Source organism: Rhineura floridana, chromosome 11 (assembly GCF_030035675.1).
Source record: "Rhineura floridana isolate rRhiFlo1 chromosome 11, rRhiFlo1.hap2, whole genome shotgun sequence".
NCBI lineage: Eukaryota > Metazoa > Chordata > Lepidosauria > Squamata > Rhineuridae > Rhineura > Rhineura floridana.
In genome coordinates this window covers 9,836,147-9,853,033 of record NC_084490.1, presented here as the reverse complement: position 1 = coordinate 9,853,033, position 16,887 = coordinate 9,836,147, and the positions used below count along the sequence as shown (strand labels likewise).

General features: G+C 43.7%; 1 protein-coding gene across 1 annotated transcript; it reads left to right on the top strand.

Moving 5' to 3' along the window:
• The first annotated feature begins 1,472 nt into the window (after window positions 1–1,472).
• On the top strand, window positions 1,473–10,636 carry LOC133367299 (vomeronasal type-2 receptor 26-like). Its single transcript, XM_061591399.1, has 4 exons — window positions 1,473–1,760; window positions 3,634–4,488; window positions 6,778–6,904; window positions 9,735–10,636. The coding sequence occupies exons 1-4, from the start codon at window positions 1,473–1,475 to the stop codon at window positions 10,634–10,636; spliced, it is 2,172 nt and encodes a 723-aa protein (XP_061447383.1).
• Window positions 10,637–16,887: the final 6,251 nt, after the last annotated feature.

The following is a 16,887-nucleotide window of genomic DNA, read 5'->3' as shown; positions in this document are numbered from 1 at the left end:
TCCTACTGTTAAGTGTGTAATCAGTGAGCCTTTTCCTATTCTCCACAAGTATTATGAGCAAGGAGAGCTCACCATTGCTGGTATAATGTCTCAAATCTTCTTCATTTATGACCAGATATCATTCAACAGGCATCCGTATCAGGAGATGATTGATGAATTCATGTAAGGAACTGAGTATGTTAGCCATACCATACTTGTCTGCAACTAATATTCTTAGGCAGAGTGGGCTGACTTTTGTTTCAGTAGGGTGGGAGATTTAATTATTTATAGCATAGTTTTAAAAAAATTCTAAACAATGCACAGAAAATAGTATACACAACTAAATTGTATTGTCCGGGTAGCTCTGCTGGAATAAAAAAGTATATAGAAAACATCTAAAGCAGCATAATCTAGGTACCTTCCTAATGTATAAAGGCAATGAGTTCCAAAGCATGGTGTTGTCACCTCATTAATGAGGAACCAACTTGTAAAAAATTATGTTCCTACCAATGCATCCTTCTGTGTTCAAAAAGGCACATAATCTATGACTATACCATGAGTGATTCCTCTTGCTATTATTTTAACTGCAGCACTTTATCATCATCATCATCATCATCATCGTTGTTGTTATTGTTCTTATTACTACCTGGACGCTTCACATATGTTCCTGTACGATCAGGAAATAGAATATTCACAGCTAAATACTGCACACCTGAAAGTTTTTTTTTTCCTGATTACTGGAATAGTCCATCTTCATAAGGAAAATACCATCTTGTGCATTTCTTTTGAGAAGGAGGACTGTTCCAATACATAAAATAAAAGAAATGGACTGCCTTCAAGTCGATCCCGATTTATGGCAACCCTATGAATAGGATTTTCATGGTAAGCAGTATTCAGAGGGGGTTTACCATTGCCTCCCTCTGAGGCTGAGAGGCAGTGACTGGCCCAAGGTCACCCAGTGAGCTTCATGGCTATGTGGGGATTCGAACCCTGGTCTCCCAGGTCATAGTCCAACACCTTAACCACTACACCACACTGGCTTTGGGCTGCAGTGCTGGGCTGTGGATATTTGATTCCATGCTCAAAAAGTATGTGTAGATTTCAGATTGGCTTATGCATCCCTGCCTGTATGTTAGTTTTTTTTAAAAATCTCCATTTTTCACTTTTCAAAAAATCAGCTACACATACACCAAAATAGAGCTTTCTATATCCTATAGAAAAACTTCCTCATTATTCATAACCATGTGAATCAGTGAGTAGGAATTCTTTGAACACTGAGCATCTGTGTCCATGTGCTGTTAGATTCTAAAACTGCTATTCCATGGAGTTGGTGTTCCTAGAAGTCAAAAGGCCAGTCTGGGCCAGTCTTCATTCCTCTGGACTGGGGCTATACAATCTGTCTGAAAGCATTATATTTAGCAAACACATATTGAACAGAAATGTAGCTGCTATCTCCTGAAGCCGACTCCTCGTGTGACTCTCATTGCAGGTTAATGACTCAAAACTACCAGCACATCATGGCCTTGGTATTTGCAGTAAAGGAGATCAATGACAACCCCAAAATCTTACCCAACATCACTCTGAGTTTTAAAATATATAGTAACTATTTTAGTCCACAATTCACATACCAGGCCTCATTGAAGGTTCTTTCAACACGTGACAGATTCATCCCTAACTACAAATGTGATGTCCAGGACAATCTGATAGCAGTCATCGGAGGACCAAATTCTAATATTGTTGAACACACAGGAACCATAGTGGGTATCTACAAGATTCCACAAGTAAGCTGCATGCATGAGGATTTTAAAAACCATTCTCAAGTTCCCTTGCTTTTCAGATTTTTTTTAAAAAGTTAGAAGGTAGCAAGTGATGTGTTGGAAATTTGGGATCAAATAGTGATGGTCTGAAGGGTTTTTTTAACTGTAATTGCCTGAATGTGCTTACAAGCTGTTTCATCATAATCAGAGACCCAGAAAAGGTAGGATTCTTGATGCAGAGGACAAAAATGTAAGTGAATTCAGGTAAGCATTGCTTGCAAAACTACTTCAGACCTTCACATGTTGGGAGTGGAGGTTGCCAACTTGGGGATGTCCCCTCATATGTCCAGGATGGATGTGTTGGAAGTGGGGCAAGAGCAACTCCTGTTTTGTTCTTTTGTTTAAGCTCCAGAAGGAAGATAGAGCTAGGGTCCACCAGATGGATAGGCTTTGTTTACCTTTTACCTGTGAAGCTCTGACTGACTTCCTTCTGTCGCTAGACTGTGACCTCTTTAAGGAAGCTTACCTGCCCTTCCTCCTCCTGCCCTTTCCACTTCTTTTGTTCTCTGGCTGACCAGGAGAGAGGAGACATCCCTTTCTCTCTCTCTCTCCTAGCAATGGTTCTAACTCCCGCACCTGGGCGTTATGCCTCCAACTTAGCTAGTTAGTTAGAACTAGGTATGCCTTTTTCTATCTACTATGTATTTCTGTAAATAAAGTAGCTTTTCTTAGTTTACTAAGTCTGCAGTCTCAGTGGTGCTGATGCAAGGTAAAAGCCTGCTTTCTTATGCAAATGCACTCACACGCTGGCACACTCGCATTTCAACATCTGCTGTTACTCTCTGCTGCTGTGGTGCTGCTTTTAAATGAAATTAAGCAACACAACTACACACAGTGCAACGGGATGCCTGAAGAGAGCTTATGAAAAGTAATTTATTAATTTTTTACTTATTTAGACAAGTTATATACAATTTAATCACAAGTCTCTAAGCGGTGCACAAGAAATACAATATAATGAAATAAAAATTGGTTAAAACTATACAATCAGAAATCAGGTAGTATACCTGCTGATATAAAAAAAAAGTCTTCAAGAAGGTGCTGGGAGTTCAACTGCTGGTGGATACGAGCTGCACATCTGAGCAACAGGGACCTTTAACAGTGACTCCTCAGAAGACCTCAGTGATTGGACAGGAATATAAGAGATCAGGTAGTCCTTGAGGTGTTCTATATCCTGGACCCAAGTTGTTAAGAGCCTTGTAAATTAATACAAGGACCTTGAACCTGGCACGGTAGTGTATGAACAACCAATGCAAGCTTCTAAGAGCTGGATTTGTGTGCTGGCACTATTTTGACCCCATCAACAGTCTTGTCACAGCATTTTATACCTGCTGGAGCCTCCAATTCAAGCCAAAGGGTAGCCCTACATATAATTCTTTGCAATAATCAAGACTTAAGGTCACCATGGCCAGACAATACCTGTCTAAGAACAGCCAAAGGTATAATACTCATAGAAGACATACTGGGTTGGATCTTTTGCAAAAAGCACCAGATTTTGGCACACAGACACACACAATTATTTTATCTTCAACCCGCTATTGTTTTGCTTAGAGGAAAAACTCATATAAGACTCCTTCAGAACTTTCCATATCAGGAGTAAATAGGCCATATTTCGTGAAGTTGTGGGTAGTTCCAATGCACCTCCTTTGCCCCTCATATGTCCAGTATGGATGCCTGAAGGTGGCTTATGAACCCTCGTAATTCACAAATGCTCACAAGAGATATATTGATGTTTGGCTTGGATCTGATTTGATGTTTTGGAATAAACTTCAGAATTTCAAACATTCACACAATGCCACATTATCTCCTACCCTCTCCTGTATTGCTTCATTTGATTTAGCTTACATATGCTTCTGCTCCAGAGACAAATAACAAACCCGAAGACATTTTCTTCCACTGGATGTTCCCAAATGGGGCCCATCAGTATAAGGGGATCCTTTGGCTACTGTTACATTTCAAGTGGACATGGATCGGGATGTTATACCTTGACACTAAAAGTTTAAAGGCATTTATACAGAATGGGCTTCCCATGTTTACTCAGAAAGGTATCTGCTTTGACTTCATCAAAACATTACCAGTTACAGGCTTTTTTAATCAACTCACTGAAATGTTGGAAAAGGCATTGGAGACAATGAGTGTTGCCATGGAAAGTACAGCAAATACAGTGATCTTCCATGGTGAATTTCAGTCCATGTTAAGTCTGAGAAATTTACTTCCACTCTCGCAATTTGAGGGTGTACCAGTGAAGACAAAAATCTGGATTATGACAGCAGATGTGGATTTTGCATCAGTACCCCTTCAAAGAAACTGGGACATTAGTTTCATCCATGGCTCTATATCCTTTGCAGTCTCCTCAAAGGAGGTGTCAGGATTCCAGGGATTTCTTCAGATGAGGAACCCTACATTGGAAAAAGAAGATGGTTTTCTGAGGGAGTTCTGGCAACAAGTATTTGATTGCTTGCTCCCCAGCTCTGGTGTAGGCAAGATGGATGTCAATATCTGCACTGGGGAAGAGAAACTGGAGTCCCTTCCTGGGTCTGTTTTTGAAATGAGCATGACTGCCCACAGCTACAGCATCTACAATGCTGTCTATGCCATGGCACATGCGTTGCATGCTATGCATTCATCCATATCAGAACTCAGAACAATGATGAATGGAGAAAGATGGAAGCACCTCAATCAGCAGCCATGGCAGGTAACCCTACTCCCTGAGATCTAGCTACTTTAGATTTCAATTGGTATGGAATTTCCATATCAAAACACATAACAAAATGGGAGCAGCAGAACCAATGGCTATGGCAGGTAAGCTAAGGAATCTAATGCAAGTGAGCTCACCATGCAGTATATGTGATTGGACACCCCAGGACTAAGACTGCACAGAAATATATCTATCCTCCTAACTTACATGTTAAAGCTGACTTATACCCCTGTTAACATTATGATACAGTGGACATAGTTATTTTGATTGTGCCTGACATGTAGAACTCATTAGTACTCTGTCCCTAATACCATTTTTAATCATTGAGTCAAAATGTATAAGCCTTTTTGCTCATCTTCTTTTGGATGTTGTGTTTCTGCCCCTCAAACTGACAAAATCAAACTGTGAAGAGAGAGTGCCATAGATGAGGCAGAACCACAGAGAAGGTCTGTCTCTAGTTGCCGCCTGCTTGATGTCTCATGTTGGGAGGAAATCCTGAAGCAAGTGTCCAACACAAATTAGAACACATGAACAGGATGATATGGTGGCAGACATTTCTGAGTTCACCATATCTGTGATTGGATACCCTGGGGCAAATATAGCATACTAAGATCTCTATCCTCACAGCTTCCATGTTACAGATGACTGATACCCCTGTTCACACCATGATCATAGTGGAATCGGTTAGTTTGGTCATACCTGACACAACTCTATTACTCATTCCATTTTTTGCATTTTAGTTAAAAATGCATTCTGGGGTAGGTGTCTGATATGAGAACAGATGAACAGGTTGATATAGGGTTGTTGTTATGTGCCTTCAAGTCGATTACGACTTAAGGCGACCCTATGAATCAGTGACCTCCAAGAGCATCTGTCATGAACCACCCTGTTCAGATCTTGTAAGTTCAGGTCTATTGCTTCCTTTATGGAATCAATCCATCTCTTGTTTGGCCTTCCTCTTTTTCTTCTCTCTTCTGTTTTCCCCAGAATTATTGCCTTTTCTAATGATATAGGGAATGATATAGGGAGGAGGCATATATGACCTTGTATTGCTCTTTTTTCCCCTGTAGTACTCTTATTTATATATACCATTTCTTAATACAAATTGTAGGGAGGTTAAATTTGCAAGGCCATCACTTTTAGTTATTCCTTGCTGGTGACAGTGAGAATAGCATTCTTTTTTGATGGAAGTCTTCTCATTGAGATATAGGAATTTGAGATTTAAACTTGCCTGCAATTACCAGATTAAACATCCATGTGCTACTTGTTTCACAACATGGATCTGAAGTATGAACAAGGATCAGACAAAGACTTAAGTTTGAATCTTTTTGTAAATGTTATGACTCACCTTTTTTTTTCTTTTTTAGCTCCCACGCTTTCTGAGAAGTTCCTCATTTAACAACAGTGCTGGGGAAGAGCTTTCCTTTGACCAAAATGGTGAATTAGTAGCTGGATTTGACATTATCAACTGGGTCACATTCCCAAACCAGTCCTTTCTTAGAGCGAAGGTTGGAAGAATAGACCCACAGGCACCGTCAGATAACGTATTCACAATCTTTGAGGATGCCATCATATGGCCCAGCAGGTTTAACCAGGTAATACCCATGTGTATTTCAAAATGTATGTAACTGCTTCTTCAGCGCTCAAAGTCAATAAGTCTTACACACTGATTTAATTCTGTATGCTATCTTATAGCTTGGCCTGCATTGTATTAAACTACAATTTCCAACTGTAGATTTTACCTGGCAAAACTATAAACTGACATTTTTCTATAGTAATTTAATCTGAATTTCTTCACAGCAATACAATCTGCAAGGGCATGTGTTTAGCAAGAAACAACCCAATGATAAAACCAACCTAACCCCAGTTTTCAAACCCCAATTTCTAACTGGGAAAACTGTGAAGTGATATTTGTCAATAGCAATTTAAGTTAACAAAAAGCTATCTTCACAGGAATAACATATGTAAGAATATATGCTACCACTAAACGGAAAGTCCAAATCAGAAAACAAAATTGTAATGGAATTTTCATCAACTGATGCCCTTCGGATGTTTGAGACTACAGCTCCCATTAGCCTCAATTGTTTGATAATACTTGTCTTAATGCAGCATCATGTATTCCCCCCCCCAAAAAAATCAGAAAAAATGCTCATTAAATACCAAAAATCATGTTATCTCCGTGGTAAAAAAATCAGGATGACTGCTCAAAAAGCAGCTCCACCAGAAGCTCCCTTTATCTCCAGAGTAACACCTATATTCACATCCTCTTCTTTCATTTATGGAAAGACACGCCCTCTTTCTGTGTGCAATGACAACTGCAGTCCAGGTTATCACAAGACAAAGAAGGAAGGGAAACCATTTTGCTGTTATGATTGCCACCCATGTCCAGAGGGGAAGATTTCAAACCAGACAGGTAAGAGATATTGACATCCAGCATTTAGATGCCAGGCTGTATAGATACTCTGAAGTTTCCGTAAAGTTTCCACATTCTTTATGGTTCTAGATAGGTAGGAGCAGAATCTTTTTAAAACAGCGTCTCAACCCCCAATCCACAGAGATGATCCTGTAGGATGACATGGTCAATGGTATCAAAACTAATTAAAAGAGATTCAAGAAGAGCAACAGGGTCGTAATCCTCATGTCTCTCCTCTGAATAAAGTAATCTGTCAGGACAACCAGAGCTCACTGTGTGCCAAAATCAAGCCTGAATCAAGACTGGAATGGGTTGATATAATCACTTTCTTCCAAAAGGTCCTCCAGCTTGAACCCTCACCACCCCCTTGAGCACCTTGCCTAAAAAGCAGGTATTAGTGGTCAGTGTCCAAAGAGGGCTTCCCCCCCCCAGGAGGACACACACCACTGCTTTCTTCATTGTGCTGGTTATCGCCCCATCATAGAAGAATATATTAAACAAATCCTAGTCCTATCCAGATTTGCTTATACAAACCAGGATGGGCAGGAGTTTAGCGAAGAAGTAATGGAATGGACAGCCAGAAGATCCTTGTCCACATCCTCAGGTGTCCATAATTGCAAAAGATCCCACAGGAATGAATAACATAGCACCCTTTGGACACCTTACAATAGACTGTATTAATAGTGGCATCAAAGTCAGTGTGAAGGCAATTTTGTCTTCAAAGTACCTAGCAAACTTATCACAGCAGGCCTTTGATGTCTTCAATGTCCCATTAATGAGAGCAGATAGTAGCAACTTTTTAACCACATGAAAGACCTCTTTTGGGTGGCTACATGAGGATACAATGGAGGCAGCAATACTGACTTCTTTTTTTGCTGATACCATTGCTGTATGGTACAATATGTGTTGTGATGCTCTCTAACCACTGTTTCTTCAGCTTTACATTGGTCTTGCCCACTTTTGCTCTAATCATCATTTGGCCTGCTTCATTGTTGATAGTTGTGAGGAAAACCCAGGCACATAATGAGCTCTATAGTGTTGTATTTGGCACTCCAGAGTTACTGTGTCAATAGCCTTCCTCATTTTGTCAATCCACAATAAAGTAAGGACCTCAACAGAATCACCAAAGTTAGCTACTTGATAATCTCCCAGAACATTCAGGAATCTATCATGTATTGGTCAAAGCATGACAAAGGGATTGATTCCGTATTTCCTATATCCAAACCACTCTTCACTCACCCTAAACTGAAGACTAAATTTAGTGTATTCCCTTCCCTTTGTGTTGCTCCATTAACAACTTGCAACAGGAATATTGCTTTCAAGAAAGCCATCAAATTCTGAGCTGTACCAGAAAAAGCAACCTCAGCATGAATATTGAAGTCACCCAGAACAATAACTTGGGGTTCTCCAATGCCACACTCAAGACTACTTCCAACAGCCCAGTCAGAGAGGCCATTGGGCAACAGGGTGGGCCAACATCACACTGAGTCTGTCTCATCAATCCAACAATAGGCACTGGCTATCAAAGCCCACTCCAGTGTGAAAGTGTTTTCTGGCAAGCAGGATGAAAGTCTTATGGAAAACAGTGACCCTCCCTTGCCCTACCCTGGCCATCCAACCTTGGCTGGTGCTGAGTCAAACCGACACCACCCAGTTTGCCCACACAAGTTTTGCTTGTACAAGCAGGTCAGCTTGCTCAACCATAATAAAATCAGAGATGAGTGTGGTCTTATTATGTACTGACCTGGCATTGAATAACTGCACCACCAGTCTAGGACTCTAAGTAGCCAAGTCACCAGTTAGGTTCAAGACTAGATCAATAGGGGGAATGGGCTGAAGTCATTGTCTTCATTATTTTTTCTGATTCCTACCATTCACCATACCATATGTTCCCATCCCAGAGATAACTTGTAAAAGAATGTCGATGCCCCCCACCTCCTCCATCCAACCGCATTCATCCTATATTCATACCACAATTTACTGCTTCCAACTTGTTCAAGTGTGTAAGCAGGAACGACTCATCTAAATCCTCACTAAGATGGCTGTTGCCCATTGCACCTGGGTTCTCAAAAATAGGCCACATTGGAAACACATAATGGAGGGACTCATTCCCTCCAAGATTGCAGAATGGCATGCCTTTTATAAGACTGTCAACCAATGAGTATGAAAACAGTCAGGTGTTTCTAGCCTTCTCCACCTTTGTAGCAGGTTTGTAGTGTGTGGGGGTTGTAGCAGGTGATCATCATTAGCAGCAGCAGCACCGCCACCACTTCATTTGTATGTCACCTTTACACAGATACGAATCATGCTCAAAGTGACTGACAAAGAGAAAAAGGGCACATTCCAGCTAGGGGGAAAAATCAAAAAGAGTGAGAAGCAGGACTAGTGAAAAGTGTAGCTTGCAGATAGGGGTGTAACTGCGGAGGGAGTCCAGCTTGTGGAGAGCCTATGGTTGAGACAGAGACCAGAGATTGCCACATTTGGCTCCCAGTCCTGAGGCTATCCACATCTCAGTTATGCTACTGAACAGGAATGAAAAAGCAAATAAGGCAGCATGTCCAAACAAAAGAGGGCAATGATAACTCCTACCTTGTGATATTCGAGTAGAGTTGACATGGTCACTGTGGAGTCGTTAATGTCCTAACAAATGGCTGAAACTTGGACCATCATCTTCAAAACATATCTGCCAGAGAATAAAGCAACATTGCCTTTCAGAGTTTAGCCTACCATCCTAAATTTTTAACTATATACTTTTGAGCCTTGGTTATTGAGATACTATCAATAGAGGACATCCAAGTATATTTTTTCAGGAATTTCACATTTTTTCTAGACATGGATGGCTGCTTTCAGTGTCCAGAGGGTCATTATCCGAAAAACAACAAGGATGTATGCCTTCCGAAAATTATAACCTTCTTGTCTTATGAAGAAATGTTGGGAGTAGGCTTGAGCATTGCTGCTCTTTCCCTTTCTTTCCTTACAGCTTTGGTGATAGGAATCTTCACAATGAACCACAACACACCCATTGTCAGAGCCAATAACCGGAGCCTTTCCTATACTCTCCTTGTCTCCCTCCTGCTCTCCTTCCTTTGTGTTTTCCTATTCATTGGCCAACCCAATACGGTGACATGTCTCCTTCGACAAACTGCTTTTGCCATCATCTTCTCAGTGGCTGTTTCTTGTATGTTGGCTAAAACCATCACCGTGATTCTCGCTTTCATGGCCACCAAGCCAGGATCAAATATGAGGAAATGGATGGGGAATAAGCTGGCTGCCTCCATTGTTATTCCATGCTCCCTTATTCAAGTCACTCTTTGTATTGTCTGGGTGGCAACCTCTCCACCATTCCCAGATGTTGATATGAATTCAGAAATTATGGAAATCATTGTACAATGCAATGAAGGGTCCGACGCAATGTTTTATAGCATCTTGGCCTTTATGGGCTTCTTGGCTACGGTTAGTTTTATTGTAGCCTTCCTAGCCAGGAAGTTACCAAGCAGTTTCCAGGAAACCAAGTCAATCACCTTCAGCATGTTGGTGTTTTGCAGTGTTTGGTTATCCTTTGTTCCAACTTACCTTAGCACCAAAGGCAAATACATGGTAGCTGTGGAGATCTTCTCCATCTTGGCTTCCGGTACTGGGTTACTGGGTTGCATCTTTTCCCCCAAATGCTTCGTTATCATGCTGAGACCTGCTCTGAACAAAAAGGAGCTGCTAATAAAGAGAATATTTTGAACAATATTTCCTGTATCTTTCCGTATTTCTTGTGCTTGAAAGCACTTGTTACATTTCTTCTTAGAATTTCTCCTTCTGCAGGTCTGGAACTAATCATTAGAGATTATGTAGATCTTCTGAGGTAGCAAAGTTTAGAAAAACAATGGAAAGCAGATACTTGCCAATAAGTATTTTTGTAATGATAAAAGTGACAACTGTCAGTTATCGTGGTTTGATGATGCTGAATATGAAGAAGAATGAAGAAGTGCTGCATTCTTAATAGAGCAGCGAGCAGTCTCCGGGGGTTTGGGGTGGATTTTGATTTTTGTTATTAGTAGGGTAGGCCTGTCCTCCAGGCAACAGGGATAGGGGCATGTGTAAACCAAGGGGGGAGGTGTCAGAGAAGGATGGGGACCAAGTCATACCAAGGTTGGGCGGCAGGCACTGGATTGATGCTAGGGGCAGACCACGTCAGGTTAGAGGAACAAGGGATAGATGCGTAATATCCATCCCCTGTTCCGGGTCTGCCCAAACCCAGAAGTCAACTGGGAGACGCAGGATTCCTACCGACCTTCGACTGCTGCTGTGTAATGCCAGGTCTGTAACGCAAAAAACATCTATCATCCATGATATGATTCTGGATGAGTGTGCAGACCTGGTGTGTATCACGGAAACCTGGCTGGACGAGGCCTCAGCACCCATTCTTGGGGCCATGTGTCCACCAGGTTTCCATTATGCGCAGCAACCGAGGGTCGGAAGGCGGGGAGGGGGTGTGGCAGTCATCTACCGGGAGTCTCTGGTTTTCACCAGGCCTCCGCTCCCAAGGACCAAGTTTGTTGACTGCATGTACTGGAGGTTGGGCCCAAAGGGCAGTTTAGGGATCCTGCTTGTGTACCGCCCGCCCCGCTGCACGGCAGACTCCCTGACCGAGGTGCTTGAGGTGGTCTCGGATGTACGAACGCTGTCCCCAGAATTGTTAGCATTGGGAGACTTCAACGTGCATGCCGAGACCACTCTCATTGGAGCCCCTCGGGATTTCCTAGAAACCATGGCTTCTTGGGAACTGTGCCTTAGTAATACTGAACCCACACATGTAGCCGGTCATGCTCTCGACCTTGTATTTGTCCTGGGAGTGGAGGGGAGTGGTCTGAAGTTGGGGGCTATTTCTTCGACCCCCATGTCATGGTCAGACTACTATCTGGTGAACTTTGTTCTCTCAATGCCACACACCCTCCGCAGGGGCAAAGGACCTATTAAAATGGTCCGCCCCAGGCGCCTGATGGATCCTGATGGATTCCTGACTGCCCTTGGGGAATGGGAACCTGCTGAAGGTCGCCTGGTCGAAACACTGGTGATGGAATGGAATGAGGGAATCACCAGTGCATTAGAACAGGTGGCTCCGAAACGTCCTCTCCCCCTGAATAGAACTCAGACAGCACCGTGGTACACACCCCGGTTGCGTAGTCTGAGACAGGAGGTGAGACGACTAGAACGCCGGTGGCGGAAATCCCGTTCTGAAGATGTCCGAACACAGGTTAGAGCAGCAATAGCTGCCTACCAGGTGGCAATAAAGGCAACAAAGAAGGATTTCTTTGCTGCCTCTATTGCATCCACAGAGTGCTGTCCCAGGAAGCTGTTCCAGGTGGTCCGTAGCCTGGTCGGTCCAGTCGCTCAGGAACCCCTGGAACATTCTAAGGCTTCCTGTGACAAATTGGCAAAGCACTTTGCGGATAAAGTCGAACATCTAAAGAACTCGATTCCGTACGCCATGGATGCGGTAGATGATCCTGAGTTGGCCAGCTGCAATCCGGTTTCATGGGATCTGTTTCGGCCTCTTCCTTCTGAGGATGTGGACAAGGTACTTTCAACTGTAAAGCCTACCACCTGTCTGACTGATCCTGGCCCATCATGGTTCCTTGTGAACTGTAAAGAAAGATTGGGCGAAGGGATTAGGGCGGTGGTAAATGCATCCTTGAAGGAGGGTGTAATGCCACCGGCCCTCAAGGAGGCAATTGTAAGACCTATCTTGAAAAAGTCCTCCTTGGATCCCCAAGTTTTGAACAACTTTCGCCCTATTTCGAATTTACCATTCTTGGGCAAGATCATTGAGCGAGTGGTGGCAAATCAGCTGTCAGCACACTTGGAGGAAACGGATTATTTGGATCCATACCAATCGGGTTTCAGGACTGGACATGGTACTGAAACAGCCTTGGTCGCTTTGGTTGATGATATGAGGAGGGCTATGGATAGGGGAGAATTCACCTTCCTTGTCCTCCTGGATCTCTCAGCGGCTTTTGATACCGTTGACCACGGTATCCTGTTAGATCGCCTGGGAGGGTTGGGAATAGGAGGCACTGTTTTACAGTGGTTCCGTTCCTTTCTCTCTGACAGGCATCAACAGGTAGCATTGGGGAATGAGATTTCAGACCCTTGGCCTCTCACTTGTGGAGTGCCACAGGGTTCTATTCTCTCTCCCATGCTATTTAACATCTATTTAAAACCGCTGGGTGGTATCATCAGGATATTTGGGCTGCGGTGTCACCAATATGCTGATGACACGCAGCTCTATCTCTCGTTTAAATCTTCACCGGAGTTGGCTGTAGAGACCTTATCCAAGTGCCTGGAATCCGTGAGTGGATGGATGGGAAGAAACAGGCTGAAGCTCAATCCTGATAAAACCGAGGTACTGCTTGTGGGTGACAGGGGAAAGTTGTGTATTGTTGACCTGGAACTCAATGGGGTAAGATTGCCCCTGAAGGATCAGGTCCGCAGCCTCGGGGTTATTCTTGACTCCAAGCTGCCCATGGAGGCTCAGATTTCGGCAGTGAGCCGGGCAGCTTGGTATCAGTTACACCTGATACGGAGGCTGCAACCCTACCTCCCTGCTCATCAGCTCCCACTGGTAGTGCATGCACTGGTCACCTCTCGACTGGACTACTGCAATGCGCTCTATGTGGGGCTACCCTTGAAAACAACCCGGAAACTACAGCTGGTACAAAATGCGGCGGCCTGTTTACTTACAAATAGCCGCCACCGTGATCACATTACGCCGGTGTTAGTTCATCTACGCTGGCTTCCAGTTGCTTTCCGGGCCCAATTCAAGGTGTTGGTATTAACCTTTAAAGCCCTATATGGTCTCGGCCCAGTTTACCTGAAGGAGCACCTCCAGTACCACCAACTTAGCCGCCTGACTAGATCAGCCACGCAGGGCCTTCTCTCAGTACCACCAATGAAAACAGCTAGGTTGGTGGGAACTAGGGAGAGGGCATTTTCAGTGGTGGCCCCCACTCTCTGGAACTCCCTCCCGTTCGATCTTCGACATGCCCCTTCCCTGGATGCATTTCGCCGAGCATTAAAAACCTGGCTCTTTGGACAGGCCTTCGGGACGTCCGGGGTGGGCTAAGCTTTTATCACTATTACTGAATGCCCATTGTTTACATACTGTTTTATGCTGTAATTTAATCCTTTATTGTCGACTGTATTGTATTGCTATGTATTTTAAATCGTATTTTAAATTGTATTTTACTGGAATTTAATTGTGTACGTCGCCTAGAGTGGCCTTGGCCAGATAGGTGACACAAAAATTAAATTATTATTATTATTATTATTATTATTATTATTATTATTATTATTATTATTATTATTATTATTATTATTATTAATGTATATAGTGCCATCAGTATACATAGACCTCTGGTTGGGCATCTGATCAGGGCTCCAAAGCATTTTCTGACCCCCATCCCACCCTCCAGACACCTACTAAATGTATTGGCTGTTGTAAAAAAAAAAAGAATTAAAATAAAGAAAATGCTGGGTTGAGTGGAGAGGCTTCTGTGTCCTCTGTGCATGCAGGCACTCATGTCCATGTTCACTTCAAAGAGTGGCTGTTGCTTTATTTAGATGTTGAAAAGCATGGGAGACAAGACAGAGTGCTGTGTTTCTCCATATTAATAGTACTACGGGGTTAAGCAAAACTATTCCATCCATACCGCCTTTCTGAAACTCACCCAGCAGGTAGGAGTGGTACAGCCATATCACTGTGCAACACACACCCTTCCAACAGATTTGATTCAGGAAGATACAATGGCTGATAGTATCAAACACTATTGAGAACTGGGGAGGGTGTCTCAACAAGACTGTATTCTTTTTATGTCTCTTGATAGAAGTCCTCCATCAATGTGACCAAGTTTGTTTCTGTGTCAAATGACTCTGGGTTTAAATTAACTAGCAATCCTCATTGTAGACCAACTGAAATCAGCCAAGATAGCGGCAGAGGCTTCAGCTCCTTAAGGAAACCTTGGTCGCCATCTTGATTGATGGTAAATCTGCACACTGCAAAAAACAATGGAAAGGTAGGTAAAGCGGGGGGATAGAGGGGGGATGGCAGTCCACGGATGTTTCTGCTGATTGCGGAAGGAAAGCGGAGGGCCCCCTGTAGCTCCAGGGGCCTTCGGGCCAGTGCCCAACCTGGCCACCCCTTAGAACCAGCCCCGACTCCTCACATGACTGTGGCAACATCCAGAGCCTTAAACCTAGGGATAAAGGAGCACTGAGATGATAGTGATGATGGTGGTGATGATTTAATTTATATCCTGCCCTTCCTCCCAGTAGGAGCACCAAAGAGGTCATATTTGGGGCTTGGGGTGAACCCAGAAACGACTTGTATGTAAGAGACATAACACCTTCCCATCCCTTCACATAACCCAAAACCAGGGGAGGGGATATGCTCACATATGCTCACTCAGAGGCCTGAACACTATAAGGGAGACGAGGACACTGGCAACAGCACCAGTAACAGCAGTAGTAATAGCTAAGTAAGCTAAGTAAGATAAAAACAGCTGGTGGAGAGCTAACATCTTTTAGAATGTTTTAGAACGCTGTAGTGGGAAGAGCTCTGCCTAAGAGTAAACTGGGCAGAGGCATAGCAGAGCTATGCAGAGCTATGCTAAAAGCAGTGGCGTGTATGCAAAAGGGCGTTAACAGAGGGGGAGAGAAGGAGATGCCTTTGAGTGACTAGTAATAACGGCAATAAGTGTCCAGTAACAACAGTAACAAGCTCTGTTTGAGAGTGTGCTGGACAGAGGAAAGTTAAACATCTCTCCAGAACGCCACAGTCGGAAGAGACGCCGCTGAGCGTTCAGAAACAACAGTAATATCAACGAGAATAACATCAGTACTCTAACAGTAATGCTGTTATAGAAGAGGAAGTCCTTTAAAAGGAAGGAGTCAAGTTATCACCAGGACACAAAGGAAAACTGTTGGTTCTGACATAGTGAGACCCACCACAAGCGTGAAGAAGACTGTATTCCACCCCACCCCACAATTACCCACTCCACGATTACCCCCCCCAGTGCCTTATGATCCCTGCAAGGTATGGATCAATACCAGTAGAAAAGGAGGACTATAGACGCTTTGTTGGAGGCTGCAGGAGGAAGAAGAAGAGGTTGGGGTGCTCTGTTGCTGCTGCCTGGACTTGGCTTTTCCATCGGGTTTCCCTGCTTTTTTGCAGAATTAGGATCGTGACCCGAATTAGCTGTTTTGCTTACTTGCTATCCAGCCATTTAATTTTGAGGGTTTTTAAAATTTGTTTGATACTTGCCTGTCAGTTGTAGGGTGTTGGTTTTAAGAGTATAGTCTTGCCTGCTGTTAAGGAAGGATGTGTTTTCAATATAAGTGGGTAGGGGAGGGGAAGCAGGGGGCTGCCATTCATGTTTTGGAGGGCAGAGGGAGATACGGAGTGGGGAGACAGTTATGTCATTGGGGGAGATGTAAGCGCAATAGGGTGTTGGTTGCCCCCAAACTGTCTCCCCATTCAAATAGTCTGGACAGCTGTGGTGACAGTTCCCCTGGGTTGAAAATGCTGCTTGTGAATGCCAGGTCGGTGAATGGTAAAACAACGGCCATTAAAGATTTGATCCTGGATGAGCTTGCTGACCTGGCTTGTATCACGGAGACCTGGTTGGATGAAGCTTGGGGGGTTAATCTCTCCAAGCTTTGCCCACCAGGTTTCTCCATGCAACAGCAGGCGAGACCTGGGGGACCGGGAGGTGGAGTTGCTGTGATCTATCGTGATACCATCTCCCTGACCAGGTGCCCTCTCCCACAGTCTTCAGGTTTCAAATGTGTATATTTGAAGTTGGGTGGCCGGGACAGAATAGGGATTCTGTTGGTGTACCGTCCACCCCGCTGCTCAACAGTCTCCCTTCCTGAGCTAGCCGGGGTGGTCTCGGGGTTGGTGTTGGAGTCCCCACGGCTTGTGGTATTGGGTGACT

Bases quoted from the DNA above. Each gene is read 5' to 3' on its own strand.
- LOC133367299 (XM_061591399.1), top strand. From the start codon at position 1,473: ATGACTCAAAACTACCAGCACATCATGGCCTTGGTATTTGCAGTAAAG. The intron at 1,761-3,633 runs GTAAGCTGCATG...CATTTGATTTAG, and splicing joins GTATCTACAAGATTCCACAA to CTTACATATGCTTCTGCTCC. The intron at 6,905-9,734 runs GTAAGAGATATT...CATTTTTTCTAG, and splicing joins GAAGATTTCAAACCAGACAG to ACATGGATGGCTGCTTTCAG.